This window comes from Haliotis rufescens, unplaced genomic scaffold (assembly GCF_023055435.1).
Source record: "Haliotis rufescens isolate VD_foot unplaced genomic scaffold, xgHalRufe1.0.p SCAF_36, whole genome shotgun sequence".
Lineage (NCBI taxonomy): Eukaryota > Metazoa > Mollusca > Gastropoda > Lepetellida > Haliotidae > Haliotis > Haliotis rufescens.
In genome coordinates this window covers 708198-735869 of record NW_025964068.1, presented here as the reverse complement: position 1 = coordinate 735869, position 27672 = coordinate 708198, and the positions used below count along the sequence as shown (strand labels likewise).

At 40.9% G+C, this 27672-nt stretch overlaps 1 protein-coding gene and 1 long non-coding RNA gene across 3 annotated transcripts in view; one reads left to right on the top strand and one right to left on the bottom strand.

The window, feature by feature from the left end:
* Positions 1-27672, top strand: part of LOC124119292 (tetratricopeptide repeat protein 28-like) — a 309240-nt gene that overhangs the window by 261419 nt on the left and 20149 nt on the right. The window contains exon 14 of one of the 2 annotated variants that reach the window (XR_006858615.1): positions 14780-14909. Coding sequence is in view for 1 of the 2 variants with exons in the window: in XM_046481753.2 (XP_046337709.1) it covers positions 14780-14973 (194 nt within the window). In the remaining variant the exon portion in view is untranslated. Of the gene's footprint in view, positions 1-14779; positions 14974-27672 lie in introns of those variants that run through there. The other variant, XM_046481753.2, reaches the window with a different exon arrangement.
* LOC124119293 lies at positions 6807-10407 on the bottom strand. The gene is made up of 3 exons (XR_006858616.2): positions 9775-10407; positions 9054-9213; positions 6807-7669 (listed from the first exon to the last, which is right to left on the bottom strand). It is a non-coding gene; the product is annotated as an uncharacterized LOC124119293 (long non-coding RNA).

Here is a 27672-nt window from a genome sequence, read left to right as displayed (position 1 = left end):
TTGACCCTCTGTAATCCCAGTGTGCATAATGAAACATAGGAGGCAGAAGAGCATTGGACATCAGCTCTGAGAGTCAACAGATGGTCAAATTTATGTTTTGTTCTTAAAGATGGAAGGATTTTATTGAGATTAAAATCACGTATTTATAAAATCAGGTCTCTGAATACTAGTATTGATATCATAGATTAGGCCTATCGTTGAAATGTAATAAAAAAGGCATGAATCTGATTATATTGTGAATATATATCTGATCAGCTATGAAGTCCTCAAAGCCTGCTATAGCCTTGATAGCTTGGCTATGGATTCCTACAAACCCAAACATGCTTAGGTAGTCCTCAAAGCCTGCTATAAGAATGGTTAATGACAGTCTCTAATACCATTTGGAAATCTCTTGTTGATAATTGTGTTTAAAAACCTATGATCTCCGTTTATTTAGCAGGTTTTATCATCTAAAAAGCTGAATTCCGGCCAAATATGTCCATATATATCAATTTTACATAGACGTCCTCTCTTTCTTGACGAGATACTATTGCGTCAGGAAAATCAAGTCTAACTAATGCAAGGTAAATGATTGGTTGCATAGTTCTCGCTCGATCGTAGGTCGCGACGCTACCTTGTCGCACAAATTTAAAAATGGCTTGAAAGTTCACAAATACGTTCGTACGAGTAAGCTTCAGAAGAGGAGCGCAAATTAATAAGGTAAGGGTTTTAGAAAAACGCTCTTTCTTTTTATCGTGGCTAGGTTTCTTTAAAAAAGTTCAAGTCAGATCTCCTTTGTGTTGACATTCCTGCAGGTTATGTGTCATCAAGCATTGTTTTATCCATGCAGCATCCATTGATACAGTGAGCTAGTCTAATCTCGATATCTCGATAGGCCTAGCCTTTGATATAAGTCTAATGATACCATTGCATTGGGTTAGACTTGATCTCGTCAACGAAGAAAAGACGTCTATGTAAAATTGTTAAATATGGAGATATATTTGGCCTGAATTCAGATTTTTAGATGATAAAACTTGCTAAGTAAATGGAGATAATATGTTATTAAACACAATTATCACCCTGATTTTCCAGATTATCGTCCTAAAACATTTCCAAGTGGTATTAGGGGCTATCATTATCCATTCTGCAACACTCAACAACAAAAGTGTATAGTGTATTTTTCAAACAAGTAAAGTTTTGTTTTCATTATTGTAGTACATGTATGGAATCAAGTCACAAAAACGCAAATGCTACAGAAAAGCATGCATTCCATGCAAATGTTGACTTTTATGCAAGCCCCATGAATTTCGTGTGCATTAACGGGATTCAATATGCATTGTTTAGCATCGTGCTGACAACAACCACTCAGAAACACAACAAAATTACGCAATTATTCAACATTATGAAATGCCACGCTTGTCCGAAAACGAGCGTCTGCGAGCCATTGGTGTGCTTGAAGAAGGATCGAGTCAACGTGATGTTGCAAGACAATTTAACGTCCACAGAAACACTATTTGGTGTTTATGGCAACGTTGGCAACAGACGAATGCAGTCAGAGACCATCCTCCGAGTGGCAGGCCACGCGTAACCAATAATCGACAAGACAACTGGATTCGAACAACACACCTACAAAATCGATTCTATCCAGCAACAGTGACTGCAAGAAGCATCCCTGGCCTTCGACGAATATCTTCACAAACCGTACATCTCCGCCTCAGATGTGCAGGGATTGTCTTCATTGTGTCATGGAAGAAGATCGGTTCGGGGGGGGCAGCGTTTTGGTATCGGGTGGGATTACAGCAAGACAGAGGACCCGTTTGATAGTGGTAGAGGTAAATCTCAATGGACAGCACTACCGCGACGAGATCATCGGCCCTGTTGTTCTACCGTTTTTGCGTCGTCATGGCCCAGGCATTACCTTTCAACATGACAACGCCCGGCCTCATGTTGCTCGACTTGTTCAGGATTCTCTTCAACAAAAACAACGTGAATGTCATCCCCTGGCCGGCTCGCTCCCCTGATCTATCAGCAATCGAGCACATGGGGGATGAGATGGATCGGCGCCTTCAACGTCAACCACGTGTTCCACAGACACTCCTGGAACTTCGAAACATGCTCCAGCAGATATGGACAGATATCCTATAGGACTTTGTGCGACGCCTGGTCCATTCCATGAGACGAAGATGAGTTGCTTGCATCGCAACCAGAGGTGGACACACACGCTATTGATTTGTAAATTGACATTTTGGCATGTTCATGTTTTTTTTTAATGAAATCACGCATTTTCCGAAGTCAGTATGACAAATTGAAACCATTTGAACACTTACAGGAGTCCTTTATCTGTTGCAAACCGAAATTGTTTCAGATTTGGTAAAAACATAACTTTGCATTAAATCTTATTCAATGTCACAGGAACTTTTGTTGTTCAGTATATAAAAATCATGGCTCATATGCCTATCTGGCTTGTAGGAATCCATAGCCAAGCTATCAGGCTATAGCAGGCTTTGAGGACTTCATAGCTGATCAGATATATATTCTCAAGAATCAGATTCATGCCTTTTTTATTACATTTCAACGATAGGCCTAATCTATGATATCAATACTAGTATTCAGAGACCTGATTTTATAAATACGTGATTTTAATCTCAATAAAATCCTTCCATCTTTAAGAACAAAACATAAATTTGACCATCTGTTGACTCTCAGAGCTGATGTCCAATGCTCTTCTGCCTCCTATGTTTCATTATGCACACTGGGATTACAGAGGGTCAACTGTGTGGGGTGGGGTGAGGGTGTGTCTAGCGGGCCTTATGCAGAAGAGGATTTGTCTGGCAATGAGTATTTTGTAATAAGTAGAGTGTAATAGTTCTTTTTATGTTGGTTCCATGTGATACCTCCAATGTTTAAGCCTTATGCAGAGGAAGATTTGTTTGGTGTGGCCCATTCTGTACTCTGTGCTATGAACCTGTTCATACAAACGTACCTTAATGTGGTACAATCGATATATATTCCAGACCAATTTTACCCGTGTATACCTGAAGGGTCAACTTTTTGTGGGTATCTGGCGGGTCTTATGCAGAAGATGATTTGTCTGGCAATGGGTATTGTGCAATAAGTAGAGTGCAATTGTTCATTTTATGTTGGTTTCATGTGGTACCTCCAATGTTTAACCCAGCCCAAATTTTGGGACCCTCTCTGGGGGGTCTGGCGGACCTTATGCAGAGGAAAATTTGTCAGGTATGGGCCGTGTTGTACTCAGTAACATGTACTTGTTCATCTAAACTTACTTTCATCTGGTACTTTGAATGTATACTCTAGTCAAATTTTACCAGAGTGTCCACTGAGTGCATTAAGGGTCAACATTTGGGGGTGTCTGGCGGGCCCTATGCAGCAGACGATTTGTCTGGCATTGGGTATTTTATACTTAGTAGAGTGTAATAGTTCATTTTATGTTGATTTGATGTGGTACCTCCATTGTTTAACCCAGCCCAAATTTTGGGACCCTCTCTGGGGGTGTCTGGCTGGCCTTATGCAGAGGAAGATTTGTCTGGCGTGGCCCATTCTGTACTCTGTGAGATGAACCAGTTCATTTACATTTACTTTCATGTGGTACCTCCAATGTTTGATTCAGCCCTTGAATGGCCCCTTCTTTTGGGGGGCCAGGGGCCACACGCAGCAGGGGCTCCCCGGCAGACATCCATATATGAATATGTTGGGTTACACAGTAAATGTTCCTGTGTTCGGATATTGGTACCTTGTTCGTTTGACCAAAGTGCTCTGGGCTGCTGCTCTACTAGCCATGGCTAGGGCGGCTTGTGTGTCAGAACTACACGCTATTGACATCTCCACTGTAACTCATACCCAAGAATGGAAATCAGTGTCGTTCAGATTGCTCCCAGAATTCATTGCCAAAAAACAGTCGTCAACCTTCGGCCCACTCGGCAACCGGCAATACACAATACCAGCTTAAAGTAAAAGTGTGGACTTCCCGGATAGTCTGCTTTGTCCCATAAGAGCCTTGAGATACTTCATTACAGCGACTCAACCCCACAGAAAGCAGAGGATGTGTGAAGATTTCAGAAGTACCTCATAAACTCAGGGTAAGTTGACTTTGTTACTGGGCAGCGCTATTGATTTAGTAAAACAGGGCAAAAGGCAACACTGAAATCAGAGATCGAGGGATTAAGTGATATACGGTAATCTACATGATAGGAAATATCGATGTACTACCACCGGAAGTGACGTCATAGGAGTCATCGCACCAGAATAACGTCAATATACGTTAAATATCACTATCCAAAAAGGGCATAACGGTAAACAATGTCATAGTGAAACGAGAAAATAGACCACAATGGGCATGGTGTGACACCGGAAGTGACGTCACAGATGACGTCATCACCGGAAGTGACGTCACAGATGACGTCATCAAAGGGAGTGACGTCATAATATGTCTAAGTATCACAAGGGAATATACATATACCCATCATATGACGTCTTTAAAATTCTATATGTCTAAGTCTTGTAAGTAGACTATTAGACACATCCGTTAAGATCCCTTTTGGCATATAATCCTTGGGTTTACCACTCCACTAGTCAAATATCTAAGGGATGCTAGATACAAGAACCCACCGGTCCCTCTGGTGTATACTGGCAACTGATGTGATAGAGGTGAGGTATTCACAAGAATTATCAAACAATAGTTATCATTGTGAATAATTCTAAGAATACCACCTCTATCACATCAGGAATTAGTCCCTCCCACCTCCCCAAATATCTGCATCTAGTTGATGAGAGTAATGGGTTGAAAGAAGTGACTAGATTGCCGCCTTGCGCATGCGCAGTGGCGCCCCTGGCAATGGATAGGGTTTCCCTCACAACTATGGATATGTTGGCAGTGTAGTGGACGTCTGTTGAAAATTTATAAAAAAAATTTAGTGTGGTTCTCAGCATAAACAGGAATTTATGGCAACTGATGTGATAGAGGTGGTATTCTTAGAATTATTCACAATGATAACTATTGTTTGATTTCTATTGTATTAGAAAGTATTAGAAGTTATATTATTATCCCCCGCCCAATGAAGTTGGCGGGGGAATATAGAAACGGGCTCCGTCCGTCTGTCACGTTTCGTTTTTGGAGCATAACTCATAAACCGTTCAATATTTTTTTCATGAAACTTTGCGAGGGCTGTCAGGTACATGCTGAACTAGTGCCTTTTGCTATTTAGAAATTTTTATTTTTTAAGTTTCCATGGCAACAAGATGGACTTAGGTTCTGTGAAGGCAGGGTTCGTTTCAGGAGCATAACTCATAAACCGTTTAATATTTTTTCATGAAACTTTGCAGGTCTGTCAGGTACATGGTCAACTGGTGCCTTTTACTGTTTAGAAATTTTTTAAATTTATATTTTATTTATTTTTCTATGGCAACAAGTTGAACTTTTAGAAATTGTTGAATTCTTCTTTTAAATTCAAAAAAAAATCAACTTGATACCCATTTAACCTGTTAACGGAATCTTATAAGTCATAATAAAGTTTTTTTGTGTTTGAGGTTTCTCCCATAGTAGGGGAAACTGTGCATGCCTTCTACCAAGTTGTCACTATGTGTCTCAATAATGGTTGAGGGTAACTTTCGTTTAATGACTTCATTATCAAATCCATCATCCCTACTTCTGCATTGATTATGACAGAGATGATTGTGCAATAAGATGGCATACTTCTCTTTGAATCTTTTTACAGTTTTTAGCACATGTTGATATGAAGACTTTTGTGCTGTAGAGTTTTAACATTCACATTTATAATATTGTCTTGTTTTATTTTTCGCTTTATCATATCACATGGTATGACCATATTGTTAAAAAGCCACAGCATAAAATGTGTGTGGCACTCGTGGCAGCCTACTTCCTCGCAGTAAGTGCCGGTAACATGACTTGTAATGTTTTTTCTTTCTCCCACCCTAATGAATTCAGTAGTAAATGTAGTAACTGGTTTTGTCAGTTTGTACTTCCATTATGTGTTTTGTGGAAAAGGTTTCATTTTTTTCTTGAACTTCATAGAAATTGTGTTTTGCAGCATTTTATTTTGTTTCTTCAGGATATTTTGCATTTGCATCAAGTAGATGCTCCCCTGCTGCCTTTTACACCTTACAAAATTTTGAATAATTTCAAATGTATGTGTTTGTGTGATCAAATTTTACTTTTGTTGACATAATATACGCTTCATTTGCTGGGTAGGAGACTTGGCCACGTTAGTGGCAAACTCTTCTTTTTTTTTACAATTTCCATGACAACAAGTTCCACCTCGGTTAAAAAAGATTAGGGTTTGTTTAGATTTAATTATGTCATAAATTCTGCAACAGGGGCGGGGATTATAGCCACGTTAGTGACAAACTCTTGTTGGTATTTATAACACATGGTGATCTTAATCTTTGCATATAAAATGATGCCAAGCAGAAGAGAAGTACAATTTAAATGTAAATCATCATGTCTTCTGATGTTTCATCTCAAAATTCACATTTTTATTAACCACTTTTGTTATCACCTGTTCGTTCACCAAAATTTGCTTAAGGGATATAATGTAGTTTTTCACTGAGCATAATGCTCGATATTTTCGTTTAAGAATACACTATGAATCATATATACACAAAGAAAAAAGTGAAGCACACCCCTATTTCTGAACCATGACAAATGGCAAAAAGCATGGCATGAGATGACTGACCACAGGAGCTGGGCAATACCAATGTCATCAGATAGAACAAACATTTGACAACAAATAAAAAAGATATTGGTGAGTTGTGATTGAAATTTACTGACAAAAACATCATGGTACAAGTACTGTTTTTGACCTTAGACAAAACCTAAATAATGTATTGAGCTGCAAGATTAAGTAAACAAGTTACATTTGATTTCATGTGAAAATGTTCCTTAGAGTCTCTACTTGACATGACACATGAAACAGATCAGTAGCAGGTATAACCGCCAAGTGACCGGATGACGCATTCCACCCTACATCTCATGCCTCCAGTCAGACATTGGATCTGTTGAATGGGTCAACATCAACCACTCCTGATGCAATGCTGCTCCCAATCGGCGTAAATCTTGTACAGGAGGATCTCGTGCCTGTATGAGCCACCCCAGAATATCCCAAACTTATTCAAGGGGGTTCAAATCTTGGCTCATTGCTGGCCAGGGCAGAGTCGTTATTGCATTGGCCCTCATGTTATCCACGACTGCATGCGAACAATGAGGCCTGGCATTGCCATCCATGTTCTGAGGTTGAGTAGCAGTAGGGTTGTTGTCAAAATGAGGAACGACGACTGGCCTCAAAACGTCCCCGATATACTAAGCCCCTGTTAAGTTGCCCATTATGGTGACCAAATCCAACCTGCAATCATAAGAGATACACCCCCAAACCATTACCGAGCCCCTGCCGTATGCAGTAGTCGGTTTAATGTTCCTGAGGGTGTAGGCTGTGTTCGATGCCTCTAAATTCTCGTTCTTCCATAAGTGACGTGGAGAAGAAAGCGACTTTCGTCTGACCAATGGATCCGTCTTCACGTTCTTAGATTCCAGTTCTGTTGCGCAATACACCATGCTAAACGAGCAGCTTTGTGGTGATCTCTCAACAAGGGACACTTTATGACTCATCTAGCCCTCAGTCCTGCCGCTTTCAGCCGGTTCCTGACGGTTCTGCTCCTGAAATGACAAGTGGGCAACCACAGCTGTATCAGATGAGTACTTGTTAAAAAGGGTTCTTGTTGTATGAGACGAAGAAAGTTCCTGTCCTTGCGATATGTACATCAGTGTTCTGAGCATGTTTCTCGACTAAATGGCTTATGACAGTGTGATGATACCCCAAATTCCGACCAATGGCATTACATGACATTCCTGTGTTATGCATGCCGATTATTTGTCATCTTGTGGCGTTTGATAATCGCCTTCGTGCCATGGTCACACAATGTCATGGAATAACTGTTTAAAACTGAGCTTAAGAAAGCAATTTTAATGTCTAGATATACTGATTTTAGAGAAACTTGAGGGTAGAATGCTGCACAGTCATACCATGCATGGCACGTGAGCTTTCGTCACGTGTGACTGATTACATCTTCTTGAGAAAACATAATTCTTCCAGTAATTATATCTTTCATGACTGTTACAAATATTGGGACCAAACAATAATGAAATATATGAGGGTGTGCTTAACTTTTTTCTTTGTGTTCTTTCTTTCTAATCCGTTTTCAAACTCTGATATATGCAATGTGCAAGGAGAGGCGCTGAGGTCGTAGGTCCTATGTGTTGGTCATCTAACATCTACAACCCCATCTCAGTTTATGGCTGATTGTCTACAGTGCTCATTAAGTATTTGGACCCCAGTAGTTGTCTTTGTCTTTCCTTCGGCCATTGAGGCAAGGACCAGAGACCTCTTGCACTTCAAAGAGTGACCCTGTGACCCCCTTTTTTTTTTGACTTACATCTGACATCACAGTCTCTGGACGGTGCCCAGAGCCAGCAGGCTCCTGAACAATTAGACCCATGGAACCTGGAAACGCTACCTACGATCATGGGATCTTCTAGATCACAACATCGTTTCCAAAACCAAGTCTTCACAGAGTGCACATGTACCTAGCCAGCTACCGTGAAGGGGTCCTCTCGACCACCATACGTTCCCCGCAGAGATTCTGCAAGTCCCCGACTGTTACAGACTCCACACAGATATTATGAGCTATAAATCTACAGACTACAACCCGGCACAGGCTTCACGGAAACATACGGCATCCGCGACGGTCACAAGTCAGGATGCAGGTCTCAACATCTTAAACCCTTTTGGGTTACTGACACTGCTCATCACCATGCCTCCCTGTCGGGTATTACCTTTGATTCTGAGTTGATAATTTGGAAGACCATTGTACAGAATCAGATTATTCTCCTCAATGGGATTATTAACAGGAACTTGAACTGATGCCATCAAGAGATAGTCGTTACACTAATTCAGGAAGTGACATCAGAACCTGAAGTGACTTATTGCAAGAAGTGATGAAAAAAGTTGTTTCATACAAGTGCAACAACTGCTGCTACCAACCTCAGCTGAGAGTTGTCTGTCGATCAACCCGCTCACCCATGAGATGATTTAGTACTTGCTAAAGAGGACGTCCTATCACAGAACAGAACCTCTCCCGAGAGGCCTCCTGTAGTATTGACCCCAGTAGACTTTGATGCCTTGTCTTTGCCAGCCACTTCACCTACCGAAATGAAAAGTCGAGATTGATCACACCCCTCTGACCAGGATGGACCCCTCCGCTATAGATCCGTCTGACATAAGTGCTTCTATCCTATTGCAACACCTATCATTACGCATCGATACCCAGCATATCTAGATTACATATCTATATCTGATTATGCAGACTGATGACAACCTCTGTCTCGTCCGCGAGGTTCCTCCCTTGTTGATAGCCGTTCGGATCAACATTCCTGCAGGAGATCAATATTGCTTCCACCCAATGCCCTCTCCTGGCCATTTAGAAGAATGACATTGATATCAATCTTTTAATGATTGACATAGATTCTCATCGCTTACAGATCTACATCGGGATTGACATTGACCCTCTTCTTGGGAAGCGACATTGACACCCTCTCCTCGGGATTGACATCAACCCATTCAACTGACCACCTGCCATACTGTATGATCAAGACTGGTTATTCTATTGCATTGACATTTATATAAGAATCAACGTGTTCTTGTTGGAGTATTGCTATAAGTGATGTACGTATAACAATACTCGCTCCCTCACTCCCTCATTCACCTTTGCATTGCCTTGATGAGATTTACTGTGTTGGTTTGGAGATGTTCTGACAGTCTGGATTGGCATCTGTGTCCCTTACCTACTTCCTGGAATCAACAAAGACTGTCATCGGTGTTTGTTCAATCTGTTGCGCAAGAAGATAGACATTGTCAAGGAAATGAACATGAGCTTGATTGGGCGCCACTTTTTTGCTAGTTCTGACACTTTTACTTTTACTGAAATTTGGCAATTTCATCATTTCAGACTTCATATATCACATAGATCAACTTGCTAAGGCAATGGTCATGTCACAAATTCATCCAGGAAGTGGCTGCACGTGCGCTGTTATCTCTTAGGAACTTGGGACACCTTTTGGCTATAGAGTTCACTCTGTTTTGTCACGTGGTGGTGTAGGGAGCTTTTTACCAAGTGTTAGACAAGAACATAGTCTGGTTTGCCTGCTCAAGAGTACTTACAATCATCGCCACGCTACACGCTTTGTGCAGCTGCTAGAAGGAGAGGATACTAGATTAGGCAAGGATACAGTATTCAATGCCCCGACGCAGGGATGTTTTGCTTATGACGTGTCAGGACTTTTCTCTGGGTTGTCAACAAACCAGCTTCTGCTAGATCAGTACAGACAGACCTTTCCAAAGCAAATAGGTGCACTTTACTTTAATACTGTTGTTGATGTGACAGTGAGTAAATCTATATTGATTTTATACATCAAAGTGACTGAATTGCAAATTTTCAGTTGGACCTCAATTACTACATGTTGTAAAAACATTTGGCAGTGCACAGTTTTGAAAAAAACACCTCACTTCCACAGGAACAATCTAGCTTTGTACGTTCAATCGACCGGGGAATTATATGATCAGCCTCGGCCTTCATGATGCAACTCAGATTTTTATAGTATTTTCTACAACTGTTCCTGCAGAAATACGATTGTAAGACCACAATGTGATGTGACATTGTTCCCACCATTGCATGACCTCAACGTCGCTGCCTCGACAAATGATTGAGGAGTGCACTCATTACACTATGTATGGCTGGCCTCAATTTCAGTGTCAACAACTTGAAGTTCAAGCAGAAGTGTTAGTGATGACACATTGGGCATACTCCCAACAGGCATCCTGAGTCTCTTTGTGATAATTCTTCCTGACCTATAAACACTTCATCGACGCCTCAACCGAAGACAGGGGAGCTCCATGATCTACAGATGGTAGGGCGCTGATCTGTAAATGAAAAGAGACTGTACATCAACAAACTAGAATTCAAGGTGGTCATTCTGGCAGTATCCCACTGGGCAGAAATACTTCCAATTCATGATCCAGTCCAATAATCTATCATCTATTATCTTCCGGTTAATTGACTCCCTGAATATTCAGGTCCACGAGGAGAACCTCAACACCTTCGCCTTTCCTCCAACCAGCCTTCTACTTCGAGTTCTTCAAAAGGCGGCTTTAATCAACCAATTTCAACTGCTTTTGGTTGTGCCTTACAGGCCAGTTGAAGTTGGTTCACAGTGCTGGTAAACATTGCAGAAAGAAAGTTCCACCATCTTTCATTGAGGTATGTTCTTATCTTCCAGCCTCATTCCCACCTACTAAATCTGTCTTCTGTAACCCTACATCTTTGCGTCTGGCTCATTTATGGAAGTCACTTGTCGCCAAAGGGTATTCGAAGAGATGAGCCAAAACCATCACTGAGGCTCACTACACCTCCACAAAGGCCTTATATGACAATAAATGGAAGGCATGCAAAGCTTACTGTTGGGCTTGTGACATCACCAAGCCGACCACTGCTTCTCCTTAACAGGTCACCGAGTATCTGCAACATCTGGGATCAATTCAGAAGCTTAAGGGCTTTACTTTGGCAATCTATCTTGCTGCGATCAACACCGTCATTGCCACTACAACCAGATCTAAGATCTCCACAGTCTAGCCTGGTGACCATGTTTACGCTGGGATATGTTCTTGTGAAATGTTTAGAAGCTGGAAACTTTGTTCAAGCATGTTTCCATATAAGGATCGAAACAAGAAGGAAGAAATGCATAGTGTGAGATAGGATAAGTATACACATGCACAAAAGTTAAGCGCCACCATATTCATAGTCTCTTGATTTCACGTGTGGGAATCAGAAATACGAAATATGATGATGTATGACTGAATTAGGCTTCCATAGTTTCATGAACCCAGTTCAAAATCTCGCTGGACTTGAAGCCGCACTTCATGAAGAATGGATCCGTTTGCCTCAGAGAAGCATTCAACGACTTGTAATGAGTATGAGGCGTAGGTCAATGTCCGTGGCTCATACACACGTTATCAACGTTTCTGTCTTGCAAAAGACTCTGCACTCCCTAGGATGTCTATGTGACACCTGATATGGTTTGCTGATATCATGACAGTTACATGACAAAAAAAGTTTTTCAATGTTTTCTAATCCTTCAATTTCTGGTCTTCAGTAAAATTCCTTTCTGCTCATATTCTTTTGGAACACAAGGTAAACTTGCTTTGGGACAACTTTTGCATCACATGAGGTTTACATATATGGCTTATTACAATTGTACATCTCGTTATAATAGTCATCATTAAGTGCCAAAAGTAACAGCTCACAAATATGGTGGGTGGTGCTTAACTTTTGTGCATGTGTATATATAAAAATACAATGTAATGTAAAATTTACACTATGAGTGTAGTTAGATGCATAAGACTTTGTACGTTAAAGTTGTACAGCATTTTCATTTCTTTTCCCAAGCCTGAAGTGATGTCATTGAGCCAGAAGGGCTTACAACTTTGCTTTGTTTTGTTTTGTTTTCAGGAGAGAACATGAACACAGTTATTGGACTTATTTGTTACTGAGGAAGCTAGATGCATGAGACTACATTGAATTAGCATGTGTGTTCCTAAATCTGGTGTTCATTTCATTTAATCATAAGTACATATAACTTTTTATTAGGTTAGCCAGAAACATAAGACTATGTTGTCCTGCATTCGACAACATTTTCCATTATAAAAGAATATTAATGGATACTGGTGAGGTCACTTGTAATTATTCTTGATACAAGTTTCTTGTGGAAAAGCTTTGGGGCGTTCTGGAAATTGTGGATATCTGGCTGCATCTGTTTGCATGTAAAACCCTTTTATTGAAACACCCCATGCAAAGTAACCTGCCTTGTCAAAGTTGACAAGGCAAGAGAAATAAGAAAGGCATATGTTGGGTTCAGGGTCATAGGTGTGGCAGGACTTGTGGGCTGCCCTAAGCTATTATTATAATGAATTATATTTGGCAACTTGAGTTACCAGCAAGCAGCAAGCAGCAAGCAGCAAGCAGCAGCAGCAGCAGCAATGGGCAACTATGTTGCCAGCAGCAAAATACTAAGTTTCTGCTGAAAAGCAGACATGAATTAAGTTAAGCCTAAAGGTTCCCCATCCGCTGAGAAGCAGAGGGACTGAACAGATTCCTGCTGATGAGCAGGGACCTGATAATTTTGATGATTACTTGGTGGTTAAGTAAGTATTTACATTTGTAGCCCACAAGAACCACGCCCACCTATAACATTTATTGAATAAATAAGCAATATACATAGTTTGCCCTGAGCCATATATGTACACAAGATTGATTAGAGAGGATATGAATGTGGCAGGCTAGGGGTAGGTTGGTTGGGAACCAAAAGTTGAGAATTGCTGTACAAAATTGGGTACAGAAAATTTTGACAGAACTAACGGATGATGGTGATCAAGATGGTGATGACGCAAGAGAAAGTTTGATGACATCATAGGAAGTAGAATTATGACCTAAGTGGCGGGAGATTATAAGAGGAAATGACGCAAGGAGATAAACAAAGAGGTGCATTATGGTTTCAATAAACCCATTTAGTGAGAAGCACTAAATGAAATTAAGTTTTGCTTTATATAAAAACTCCCAAATTTATGAAAATATTATGTTCATAACATCTCTTATTTACTGCCTGTGGATTTGGTTGCAAAGTGAGATTGATCCATAGGACTTTTTGTAATAACATTCTACTTTTTACCCCCCGCCCAACAAAGTTGGCAGGGGAAATAGAAATGGGGTCCGGCCGTACGTCCGTCATGTTTCGTTTCCGGAGCATAACTCAGAAACTGTTCAATATTTTTTACGAAAATTTGCAGGTCTGTCAAGTACATGCTGAACTGGCGCCTTTTGCTATTTAGAAATTTTAGAAATTTTTATTTTTTACGTTTCCATGGCAACAAGATGGACTTAAGTTCTGTGAGGGTAGGGTTCGTTTCTGGAGCATAACTCATAAACCGTTCAATATCTTTTCATGAAATTTTGCAGGTTTGTCAGGTACATGCTGAACTGGTGCCTTTTGCTATTAAGAAATTTTAGAAATTTTTATTTTTTACATTTCCATGGCAACAAGATGGACCTAGGTTCCAAACTCTTCTTTTTTTTATAATTTCCATGACAAGTTCCACCTCGGTTAAAAATGGTTAGGGTTTGTTTAGATTTAATTATGTCATAAATTCTGCAACATGGGCGGGGGATATAGCCACGTTAGTGGCAAACTCTTGTTATTCTATTTTTGTAATCATTCTTGCATTCATGTGGCACATATCATGTGCAGTCAATCAATCAAATATTATGCAATTGCAGAGACAGGTCTTAAGAAAATGTTTTTATGAAAATATTAATTCAAGATGTTACATAATCACATTTTCTTATAATGAAACTTAAACTTACAGATAGATTTATTTGTCAATACAGTTTTTATTATTCTTTGCTCTTCCAGGTAATAATGCTAATGAACGCTTGTTTGTCTTGGTAAGGCAGGTATCCATATCCCTGTTCCTCTCAATATTTTAGTTTGCATTCCATGTTATTGCCTTTCCACTTTTGTGTAGAAACAGCTGTTGCTTGCTTGCTTTTGAATGTTTGTGATCTAATTTTAATATTCAAGAAAAATTCAGGTGAGCTACAGTCTCCATATCATGTCATATTATATATCTGCATATTTACAAGGTAACAGTTAATATTTCAGATGCTCAGGAGGCTCAACCAGAGTATTCACTGGATACATCCAGCAGCCTTGAGAGTCTTTCATCATCACCTAGTGGGTCCAGTGCCTCTGTCTTTTCTACCCCGCCACTTTCCCCGTATGGTCGAAGATGTTCACTCTTTAATCCAGCAGAGATGGAGAAAATGAGGTCCTCCAAGGTTCCTTTTGTCAATCAGGTGATATAGAAATAGACATTTGATAAACCATTAACTTACCAAGTAAAGGAAATAATTTTGACTTGTCTTTACAGGGTGTGTTGGTTTAAAGTAGCTGTGAATAGCTGCATTATTGTTTATGTAACTTAATGTACCCGGTACTATTTACACACCCACTCTCAATCTCTTTCAGTTAGTCTAAAAGAACATGCTCAAAACACTACATTTTCCACAGTTTCTATGAAACAAAAAAGTGTTTAAAGCACACATTTCCATGGACTTTCCTTGATCTGTTAAGGTTTTGCTGAATAGTAAGCTTATGGCATGGCACATTGTCTGTTGTCCGTCAAATAATTTTCCACTCCTATGAAGTGGCTAAAGGGGCTGATGTATAGCACCGTTATGGGTTAAAATAAGGGAACTGATTTGATTGCTAAAGATAAATCTAAACATTAATACAATGTGTAGCAACAATTTGGCTTTTGGATCTGTTCATACCAGTAAATAGGAAAGTAGCTTCCTTTAGGGGATGTTCACACAAAAATAAAAGCAATTCTTTCAAATCAGACGATAAGCAATTTAACCTTTTTTAAGTGAATCTGCAATTTTTAGAATAAAGCATACATTTTTATATGGTATTAATTTAATTTTTAAAGTAAAGACAACCTCAATGGTTTATCTCCCTTTGATTATTGTACAATCAGTACCAACAGTGTGCTAAAACAGCACATTAACATGTCCATAGTGTCTGCCAGGAGAATCAAAACAAGGGTTCAAGGACTACCATATGCTGTCAGATTACAGCGTTATTGTCCACATATCATTCAAGTATAACATGTGTAGGTTTCATGTTGTGAAAATGACAGTGGACATCATTCTCAGATTATTTTGAGTTTGGAACAGATAAGGTGATTATAACTTGATTGGTCAAGTGTTTTTGTTTTCAATTGGTTTTCTCAACCACATGCTTATGACAGATGTAGAGACTTCATAACTGATATACCTCCTCTTTTCCCAAAGCCTTAAGTACATTTATAAATATGATCTGCACCTTAACACCTATCAGCTTCAGCTACGGAAACACAGTTTTACTTCTGCTGCTGATTACTAACTTATGTACGCATAAGTTTGACATTTCTGTATGATAATGGAATGGCTGACATGCCTGATAAAGAGGGCCTCCTGGAAGAGACTACAGCCACAGTCAATTTGACACTTCCCTCTACAGCCATGTTGTGAAAGGGTTTGATCAAGATTAGTCAAAGGTCATGGTCACCATTCGTGTTATTATGAGACACATTTTAGAGACAGACCCAGTTGTTCATCTTTATCAAATAATAGGTGAAAAGAAATGGTTTGCATCCCATGTCATTGTCTGCTTAAAATACTTTTGTTTATATTTGTGAAATGCAAGCTTAGAGGAAACTAATTATGTCACAATGGAGTTTTCTTTCTGTCACATGGCCCCATTTTAATAACAACATGTGAAGATATAGGATCTAGATTGACCATATGTTGCCATTTACAAACCACTTATTTAAATAAACATTCATGTTATCTCTCACAAAAAGTCCACATACACATAAAACAGGTTGTGGTCAACCGATTGGTGATTCTGGACTTTAATGTGATGTCTTCAATACACAATATTATTTGTCATAGCGGTCTAATTAACAGAGGGCTGCTTAATGTGTTGGCTCAAATTTGAGCTTTGGCACCAGCACAACTGGTTTGTCAACTACAACAGATGATAGAAACTACTGAACTGATATACCTCCTATTTACCCTTGAAGATATTTACTGACATAAGATTGGATAACAGTGGAGGTCAAGGTCAGGCAGTATGAACTGGTCTTTACTAGAGTTTGTGAACACAAAAACTTGAATATTTATTATGGATTTTGATAATATATCTCTGAGGGGGGATTGCAATCACATCAACATGTAATGTCATGGTCACGAGAGGTAAAAATTGGAAACTCTTATAAACTGTAATAGTTTCTAATGTTTTCAATTTGTAAATTATCAAAGTTTCCAAAAATGTCCTATTTGTAAGCCATAATGGTTTATGAATCCAGGTCTGATGTGGTGAATGGATCAAATGATTATCTGATAATATGTTAATTGACTAATCAATGTTATCATGCACAGTGGATTTGCCAAAAGTATGTAATTCTAACAAAACTACTTCCTCTATAACATTTTTGCCATAAATTCTGTATTTTGGCTTCAGTGACATAAATTTTCAGATTTTCAACAGAAGTCCTCTTCACTGTCAGTCACACAACTAGTTGTTCCCAAATAGCATAGTAACCAATCAAGCTATGATGTATGCAATAGCATAGTCACATTAATCTAAGTTTATTCAAATAGTTTTCTATAAAACAGACACAGTTAGTAGATATTAATAAGGCTGCTAGCTGGAGTGACGATCGCACACACATGAGTATAGCTGGTGTTTGATGTTGCTGTGAGGTCGTAATGGAGTCTCCCTCTACTACCGGCTGCAAGAAGTGTGGTCAATTTATGATCACAGGAGACCCTCATCATAACTACACAAGGTGCAGCGGTACTGTATGTACTGAGGAGGTTAGGTGTTAGCAGTGAGACCACATAGGGGACAGCCATCTGCTTCTGCTACAGCCGTAGGGCCTAACCCAACCGACCGTACTATCCAGACAACTATCCAGCTTGCCAGCTAGCAAGCCAGCTAGTACAACCAACCGATCCGCCGTATGGCCTGTCAACTGACCAGCCGTCCAACCAGCCCTCTGATCAGCTAGGTATTGGCCTGCAGGCTTTTCCCTACCATGATACACGGACAGCTAGTTCTTGGCTTGGGACCCCGCAGGGTACCGCAAGGCCAAACTCCCCAGCCAAGACACTGTACGGTTGCCAAACGGACCAATATGGCACCCTCCGACCAGCTGTCCACACAGCCAACCTTTAAGACACTGTACGGCAGACCATTAAAGACACGGTACGGCTACAGTACGGACTCCACAGCTAATCCACCAACCGTCCAGTTGGTTGGCCTACTGTATGATCTTCATCAGAAGATCTGTTGGCAGAGCCAAATGCAGACGTAACAGACCCTTTCAACCTGGTTATGTCTATGGATTGCAATTTACGCCTACCATCTTTCAACATAATACCATTTGTGGTGTTCCCGCCATGATATTGCTGGAATATTGCTAAAAGCGGCGTAAAACCTCACTCACTCACTCGCTTCAACATAATACCAACTCCGGGACCAGTGGCAGGGGGCCTTTTTTCATACGCCAAAAATTGGAAGCAAGTTACGCCCGACCACTGGATTCTAGAGGTCGTGGCTCACGGATACAAGCTGCACTTCAAGAAACATCCTATCTTGAAGACCCAAGCCATCAGACGCAGATTTCATCTTGTCGGAGCAAAGCTAGTGGCAGCAGATCTGGCTGTCAGGAAGCTACTAAAGAAGTGAGCCATTTGGAGACTAGCGGAGACCAACATCACCAAGGGCTTTTATTCTCCGGTATTCCTAGTCCCGAAGGAGAATACGACCGACATGAGGATGAAAATAAACCTAAAGATCCTCAACAAAAAGTTCCTGGTACCTCTGCCAAAATTCCAGATGGAATCTGTACGGGAGACAGGAGACTGGCTTATCAGCCTCGATCTACAGGATTGCCTATCTTCACGTCACAATACATCCATTGTCACGCAAATATCTACGCTTCGTGATCAATGGTCGACGTTCCATTCTTACCATTCGGGATATTGATAGCCCCTTGGCTATTAACCAGGATTACAGCGCCAGTCATCAGGTTTGCCCATCTCAAGCTAGTTCAAATCCATTTGTACATGGACGATTTCCTGGCTGCAGACCAAGAGGAAGCTCAGTTACGCCAGAACATGATATTCTTGGTGCAACTTATGACATACCTAGGCTTCCTAGTCAATCCTCCAAAGTCTGAGACCAATCGGGTTCAAGACATCATATACATCGGAGCAAGATTCCAACTCAAAAAGGGATATCTATGCCCACCAGAGGATCGATTCATCAAGACTATCACAAGGATTCAATCACTATCAAGTCAACCCCGCAAGTCACTGAGTTGGTGGATGTCTCTTCTAGGCACTTAACATCTCTACAGGATATGACCTTCAGAGGAAGGCTGATGCTACGTCCTCTACAGACATGGATCAATTCACTTCGATCCCAGACCCTAGAATTCAAGACTCAGTTACCTACCAACTTAGTACGAGACCTCCGTTGGTGGACCCACAGAGAACATGTGATGAAGGGCATCCCTCTGACTTATCAGACACCTGAACACCATCCATTCACAGACATGTCAGATTCAGGATGGGGAGCCCATACGGTACAGGGATCTTGGAGCACACGAGAGAAGACCCATCATATCAACTGTAAGGAAATGAACGGCTGGCTCGGTGTTAGAAAGGTAACTTACGCTGCGGGTAAGTAGCATAAAAAGGCAGCCCTGCAGGTTGCGTAAAATAATTTGAAATATATATGAAGATGATTTAGAACCCTGCGGGTAGATCTAAAAAGGTAAAATGAAAATATGTAGAAAGGGTGATACCCTGCGGGTATGATTGAAAATGAAAAAACTTTGGGGGCCACAAGCCATATAATGATAGTTTACAGAATGATTGACTTGATAAGCCAAAAGCGAGGTAAAAACTGAGAGCCCCTAAAGTGATAGGAAAAGTATAAAATAAGTGATATAAGACGTAAATATAATACATATGAGAATTAAAAACTGAATCCAGTGAGTTATATTATCCAGGTAATGTCACAGAACAAGATTGAACAGTGCTAGGGAGCACTGATAAGTGTTAGTTTCACCAATAGGAATAACAGTTCAGTCATGTGGGTTGAGGTATTAGAAGCTGAATAATGTAAGTCACAACACACATGTTGATCAAGCCTCTAATGAAAGAAAGAGTCACTCATAGCATAATGTTCGTTGGGCTTTCCTTAATGTCTCTTCTGGTGTTCTGATGTATCTGGTGAAACAGTCTGAATTTCACCTGCCCAATGATCTTCCACACTGGCACTAACAGCTGTAGTCGCTGCACCAATACAGAATGAATGTCCAGAATAAGCACTGGATTCTAAGCCTGCCCTGGTGAGAGCAATGTTCAGCCTGGACAAGAAGACAGTTCTAGTAATAGCTTTAGAGTTTGATTCCACGAAGAGAGGATCACTGGGTCTTGCTCCGTTCAACTTCCTAACTTGAAGCCATATCATAAGGGTCATGTGAGGACACACAGTCTTAGATGTAGCGAACAACACTAGTTGCACACCCTTTCTGAAGGGATCTGTTTGGAAGCTTGTAAGGTTAGGGTGTACTTTTGTTGTGTCTGTTTAAATTGCACATCACTCACTGTTAGATGTACATCTGGATCAAATGACGAGGCACAAGTAAATTCTCCACAACAGAGAAATCCAAAATGGGCAGTTATGCACATACATTGCATAGCCAGATAGTTAAAATATCCAAACACGTCTGCTCGTAACTGAGCCACTGGTTTACATAAAACACTGTGTAATAGGCAAGCGCTTCTTTGTAGATGTTGATTGCATCTTCTTGTAACCACTTAATGAAGTCTGTAGTCTGTGTACAGCTCCTGAAGATACATCGTCAAAAAGGTTCTTGATACCAGCTTGGAGGTACATGAACTTGATGCCGGCCAGGTAAGTTTCCACTGTGTCATGTTTCAGTTTTAGCACTCCAAAACAATGGGCCACGAAATATTGTAGATAAGTCTCACTTATCGGTGAGAGCGTGGACTGGATCAACAGGTTGCTGACTAGGCTGAATTTCAACAGAAAATTTACATAGCACTGGAAGCCTGTAGAGTATGCAGATTTAGTACCCTGACTGATAGCTGCTGCCACAGGGTACTGAGGTAACTGTTCAAGTCCACATGATGTCTGAGCTAGGTGGGCACTGTTGCGGAAGTACATCTGCCTGCGGCACCAGTCTGCGGAATTTCTCCATGTGGAACGGAGAAAGAGTATCAGCAAGATTCTTGTGTATGCCGGGCACATGTTGAGCTAAAAGAACAAAATTATTTCTAGCTGCCGTCCAAGTCAGTGTGGTCATCAAAGCCATAATCTTCCTGCATTTTGATTGACCTTTCTTAATAATAAACACAGTGGCCTGGTTGTTGCAATGAAATAGCACTCGTCTCTGTGTCCCCAAATGTCCCCAAAGTTTAGCAGCAACCATAATCGGCTCCATGAATGTCATAGAAGATTCGTACTCCAGGAATTTGTAACGTCTGATGGCCGTTTCTCTGCAAACCAGGCCCCATTGAAGTATCCACCATGGCCAACCATTGCAGCTGCGTCAGTATATAGGTTCAGGTATGAGGCGGATGTCACTTCTATATCATGAAATACTGGTATGCCATTCCACTGTGACAGGAAAAGGTTCCACATGCGCAAGTCGATTCGACGGTCTTGAGACAGCTGAATATGATGATGCAGTTTGGCTACTCTGGTTGATAAGTCTATAAGGTAGGACACAAAAGATCTTCCGGGGGGGATCACACGACAAGCAAAATTTAAGGATAGGTGTACCCTGCGGGTATGAAATTGGAAACCGGTGGCTGCACCGGACCAGGGCTGTGCCGGCCTGCGAGAATAGAGATACCCTGCGGGTAGAGGTGTTAGTGGGAGCAGATTATTATGGAATTGAAGATAGCTGCACCCTGCGGGTATGGAATTGGAAACTGGTGGCTGCGCTGGACCAGGGCCAGCCTGCGAGAATAGAGATACCCTGCAGGTATAGGTGTAGAGGAAGCAGATTATTATGGAATTGGAAACTGGTGGCTGCACCAGACCAGGGCCATGCCGGCCTGCGAGAATAGAGACACCTGCTGGTAGAGGTGTAGAGGGAGCAGATTATTATGGAATTGAAGATAGGTGTACCCTACGGGTATGGAATTGGAAACTGGCGGCTGCGCTGTACCAGGTAAGTAAGGAAGGGACTGACTCACTGTCATGAGGTGCTGATAGGTCCAGAATAAGTCTCTTCTCTTTTGAATATTTCCCTTCACCTACATCTAAAGTACTGACTCTATACACGCTGTATGGTGGTGTCCCAAAGGGTCCAGTCACATAGCCCCTTGTGACGTCTGTTTCCACTGCTTAGTGATGACATTCCTACATTCAACAGTGTCTTGGGAAAAGAATTTAGCATGGGGGGAAAAACCATCCTCCAAACCGTGAATCAGAAAATTAACAAAGTTCCTGTCTGGATGAGAAGAAAGTTCAAGTTGCAAGTTTGCAACATTGATTGGTGGTAATAGATATTGGGACGTCGCTGGGGCTGGTAGTCAGTTCTTGTCTTTTCTACTGCCGTAGCTGTGGCATTTGGATTGTCCATGTGAAGTGCCTTGACACGTTGTACAAACATGTAGGAATGGGCAGTTGTGTCGAGTACATCCAGAGGTCATTCAAAATTGTTACATACTTCTCGTCCCTGATTCATAACACGTGGACGGCCCCTTGAGTTGGTCTGATGATTGTTGATTGATCTGTTGTTGTTATGAGTCCAAGGTCTTATAGGTGGTCGTCTGTTGGGGTCTGCCACATTGCGACACAGTTCTGTGTTGTGGGTAATGCTATGGCAAACATTACAAGATGGAGGCCAGATGAAACTCTTGTCCATAGTCTCTGATCGTGTATATCCCACCAAATGCTGGTACCTTCCTCAGGAAAGGCTGCCACCCTTGCCGCAAACAACCTGTGATAATCATAGTGGGCTGTCCCACCATACTGAGTGGCCAAATCAATCACTGTCTGTTCATGGCCGTCCAGTTGACGTCGTTTCTCTGCATTGCCAGCCCCTCCTTGTATATTCCAAATGCCTTGATGAATTCTCCAAGTGTTAATGAGCGATTAATCCTTGGTTCATCACGTAAGTTGAAAGTCTGTCCATCAAAATCTGACACTCTGTCTAACTTTTCCTGATTTGGCAGAAGAAGCAAGGCTAAATTGACATATTTACCTTGTTGTATCCTCCTTTTAGAGTGGATGAAATGTGTGAATGTGTGGCAGTGAATCCGAGGGTACATCCCTGTTTAGCTGACTGGGAACATCACTACTTGCTCCTGTGGCTTGTCTTGACTCCTCTCTGGGGTTATCGTTGTCACTGGTGGTGGTAAATGTACATGTAGGAGTTTGTAATTGTTGTCCCAAGTTCATGATGATAGACTTCAATTCGGCGATCTCCCTTTGTAATGAAAACACTGTCACTGTATTTATCAGAGCAAAATCCTGTGAATTGTCTCTCTGTAGCCGCACATCATCGCCTTGATCTTGACTGACTGGAGCTGGTTGAGAGATCGTAGCGGTGGTGACCGTTCTTGTCATCACCCTCAAATTTTCATTGTAGAGGTGCATTAATGTCCGTCTGGACCAGGAAGTGGGCACATTGACACCCATGTCTGTCAGACGTTGTCGAATATCAGCTGCTGTCAAATATAGAGAGTTTCTGTTTACATTCCTGTGTGAGGAAACTGGGCTAGACGCTTCACCACGATCGTTGCCATTGTTGTTTTCATGCAGGTCAGAGGTCGTATCCTGGTTAACCGTTCATGTTGATTAAGGTCTGGCTTTAGATCGTCATCGGTCAGCCATTGTTACGATAGCAACAAACTGTTGTACTGCATAACAGGATGGCAAAGGATTGTTGTAGATTTTCCTTGGATGACCGTGATTCGTAATGACAGCTGAGAGAACATTGGAAACAAGCTGAACGACATTGAGGCTCTTGTTGTTAATATAGAAAAACAAAATGACGTCACATCCGTAGCACTGAGCATGCTCTGTAGAAAAAATACTAAACGGAAAATGACTAATGAAACATTCTTCGATTGAGAAGATCGTAAACTTTCGCCAAGGCATATAATTCTTGTGAATACCCTACCTCTATTACATCATAGCCATAAATTCCTTTTTATTCTGAGAACAACAATACAAATTTTAATAAATTTTCAACAGAAGTCTTCTTCACTGCCAACATATCTAATAGAGAGACGCCACTGCCCATGCACAAGGCGGAAGTCACCTCACTTCTTTCTTGTGTGTCCAGATGACAACAAGGAAAAATTTTCATTGCATACATCTGTACACGTGATTGTTGTTCCAAAATTACAAGCCACACTAGATCATCTCAAGCTTCACTAAAGACAAGCAGTGACCAGTTCTACAAGCAGAGAACAGGGGTATAAAAAGGCAGAAGGCTCTCGTAAGTAATTAGTTAGAGAACGTGTTGTGGGATGAGGTCTTCATCCCCAAAACAGACGCCCGTCTGTTCAGGTTGTGGGCAACATCAAATCTCTGGTGACCCTCACCCTAGGTGTCTTTCATGCAAGAAAAGCAATTGAACGCAAAAATCAAGGTGCAGTTATTGCGAACCTTTGTCCAAGGAGAAGTTTGACAAACTTTCTAAGGCAAGGCTCAATGATCCTGATTATAAGAAGAACACTTGAGCATCAGCAAAATATTTATCTGCTTCATGTAAAAAAAGTGATTAAGTCTGTTGTGACACCTAAAGATAATCACGTGGAGGACGCTGTCTCGCCTTTTGAGGAGAAGAGATCTCGTCCCTCATCCCACTCTCCCAATATAGTTAAGGAGCCAATGTACCTTTCAGGTTTTAATGTAACCAGTCACGTACATCCAGAAGCGACTGATAAGGTGGATAATCTAGGCTTGGAAGAAGCAACTGATCTCCACTCTATGCCACGTTTCCCCTTTAACTTAAATGAGTTCATGGAGAAAATAACCAATTCCATGTCTGTAATGATTGACAAACGTATGCAATAAATGTCTCATGAAATCTCATATCTAAAAGAATCCGTCGTACAACATGACATTCAAAAGGGATCTAAGGCTGAATATGACAGGGCATCCTCACACAGCAGACACGCACACAGACAAGCTGAATCAGAATATGAGGACAGTTGGAGAGTCATAAAAAGAGATCGAGAATCTCATAGATCCCCCTCCCTACCACGCACATCATAGGGTAGATCGTGAATCACGGACATTGCATCGCAGTGTACATAGAAATACACACCAGTCACTTTCTAGCCACAATGATAGACGAACTGACATCATTACTCGTGCAAATCAGGATAGAATTCCCAAGCGTCCGCCATCCCATACTGTCACACAGTCCAGTTATACGGGCGGGGAAAGTGAAGTGGATGTTACATCACAATCATACAGTTACAGAACACGTGATTCCCGCTCCGCTAGCCATAGATCATATGACCGGGATTATTCTACCCCCAGCCATATGTCCTACCCCCAGCGCAGCCTGAGCAGGGGGTGCGGTTCTTTCGCTAACACTGGTTCTTCATGCAATGGGGACTCTACTATGGGGGATAATTACAAACTTTTACTTACAAGACATACAGACCGATCTGGATGGACTATACACACTGAGACCCTTGGTGTGGCAGCCCAGGTGATAGTCTCCAAGTAACCTTGTCACACCCTCTTCTCTCGGGGATTGGGAGAAGGGGGGGGGGGGATTTCAGAATACCTCATGAACTCAGGGTAAGTTGACCTTTGTACTTAGTTTGCTATTGGATAGTAGACAAGTCAAGTGGCAACACTGAAATCATAGATCGAAAGGATGCAAGTGATATACGGTTTCTACATGATAATCTAGGATGTATGATGTACTACCACCGGAAGTGACGTCATGGGAGACCTCACGGCCGGACTAAGGTCAAAATACGTTAAATATCACTATCCAAAAGGGCATAACGGAAGCTACGTCATAAAGTGATATGAAATCATAGAAGATATGTATTGCAAACATGCGCAGTGGCGTCTCTGGCGAGGGATAGAGTTTCCCTCACAACTATTAGATATGTTGGCAGTGAAGAGGATGTCTGTTGAAAATTTATTAAAATTTGTAGTGTGGTTCACAGCATAAACAGGAATTTATGGCTATGATGTAATAGAGGTAGTATTCTTAAAATTATACACAATGATAACTATTGTTAGATATTTGAAGGCAATGTTAACTCTATTAAAATAGCAATAACTTATGCCGAGGTCGGGCAAAGCGCGCCATGTTTGATTTTCAAATGTCTGCTACCATCATGACACAGTATTTGTATTTTCGTATATATCGTAAATATTCAACCAAAACACTTGAAATTAGGATTGGTGAACATTTATGAGTCATTAATTGATTCCTGCAAATCCTATGACGTGACATATTTGATTAACCCGAATATTCGTATTTCTGCAACTGACATGATGACCTCGAAAATTGAGGTTTTTTTTCTGTTTAACGGTTGTGAAAACTTCATAATTTGCCATCGCACTGCTATTTACCAATAAAAAAACCATTGAATTCATACTAAGATATCGGAGATATGGTTATTGAAATCAATTTGCACTACCTTAACGATCTAAAAAGGTTCCTAACATGAAACGTAAACCACCTTCAGCAACGTAATTCAGGCAAGTTCACGAAATTTTGAAATTTTGATTTCGCTTTGGTCTTAACCTTGGTATGATTGAAACCATCCAGAAATGTTTACATAGTAATATGTAGTTTTCTATCAGGAATAAATGTGCAAAATATTTCTTCAATTGGCTCTTGTCTAATGAAGCACTGACTGTTTGAAATGGTTCTCCTTCTGAAACAATTCAGCAGGCTGAAGGTTAACACCATCACAAAAGATCACTGTAGAAGCGAATGGTCGTATAAATATGATGGATCTGATTGATCACAAGAGTATTCATTATTTTCCTACAAAATCACTTCTAAAAACATCTGCAAGAAACTGACATAATGTGTTTTAATATGTTTTTGTCAGGAAATAAAAGAAGGTTCTCCTTATTTTGACCTCCAATTTCAGCTTAACATTGGTCCACCTATGGTAAAAAGTTTCTTCCCTCCGAAATGCGGGTCATAGGTCACACATATGTTAATGGACAGGGTGTACACCCATGTTCAACGCGTTCACACGGGTGTTATGCCAACCCGGTGCACACGTGTTACATCACACGTTGCCCATTCGTGTACGGGGAATGAACTTCAGGGCAGTAGTGTATGCAATGAAAACGGATTCATGTCATTTGAAGAATTAAAACTAAAATATCTGATAAAAGGTGCTATATTCGATAATGGATAGGTAATTTTCAATATACCAGACTCGTGGAAAGCACCAATCAAGGATAGTAGAAACATATTACATAATTTGTATAATAACAGTTGCATAAGTAATGAAACCTGTCAAAGGCTTCAGAATATTTTCTGATAAATTAATATCAAATCTTACTGTTTACTGTTCTTTCAATCCTAAGTGGAAACATGCCCAAACAAAGGTTTCCAGTTTCTAAAAAACAATTCACCTGAACACACCTGGCATTACCATGGTCACCTCCCAACATTCTGGGACATTCATGTACTGAGCACATTATTTCCCCAGCCAACTCATTCTCTTTCTAATCACATTGTGGTGATGTGTTTTAAACACCAAGTGAATCTGTTTGTTTTTTTGCTCTTTTTCCATTTTCCCTCTTCAAGTCTTCATTTTTCTTCATTGTTATTTTTCATCATGGACAAACAGATCATGCGTCGCGCTGCGTGTCTTTCTTGAAGACTGGTATTCTCTCCATCCAACCCCAGCATGATGTCTGACTGTTGTGGGTGCTGTAGCACATCT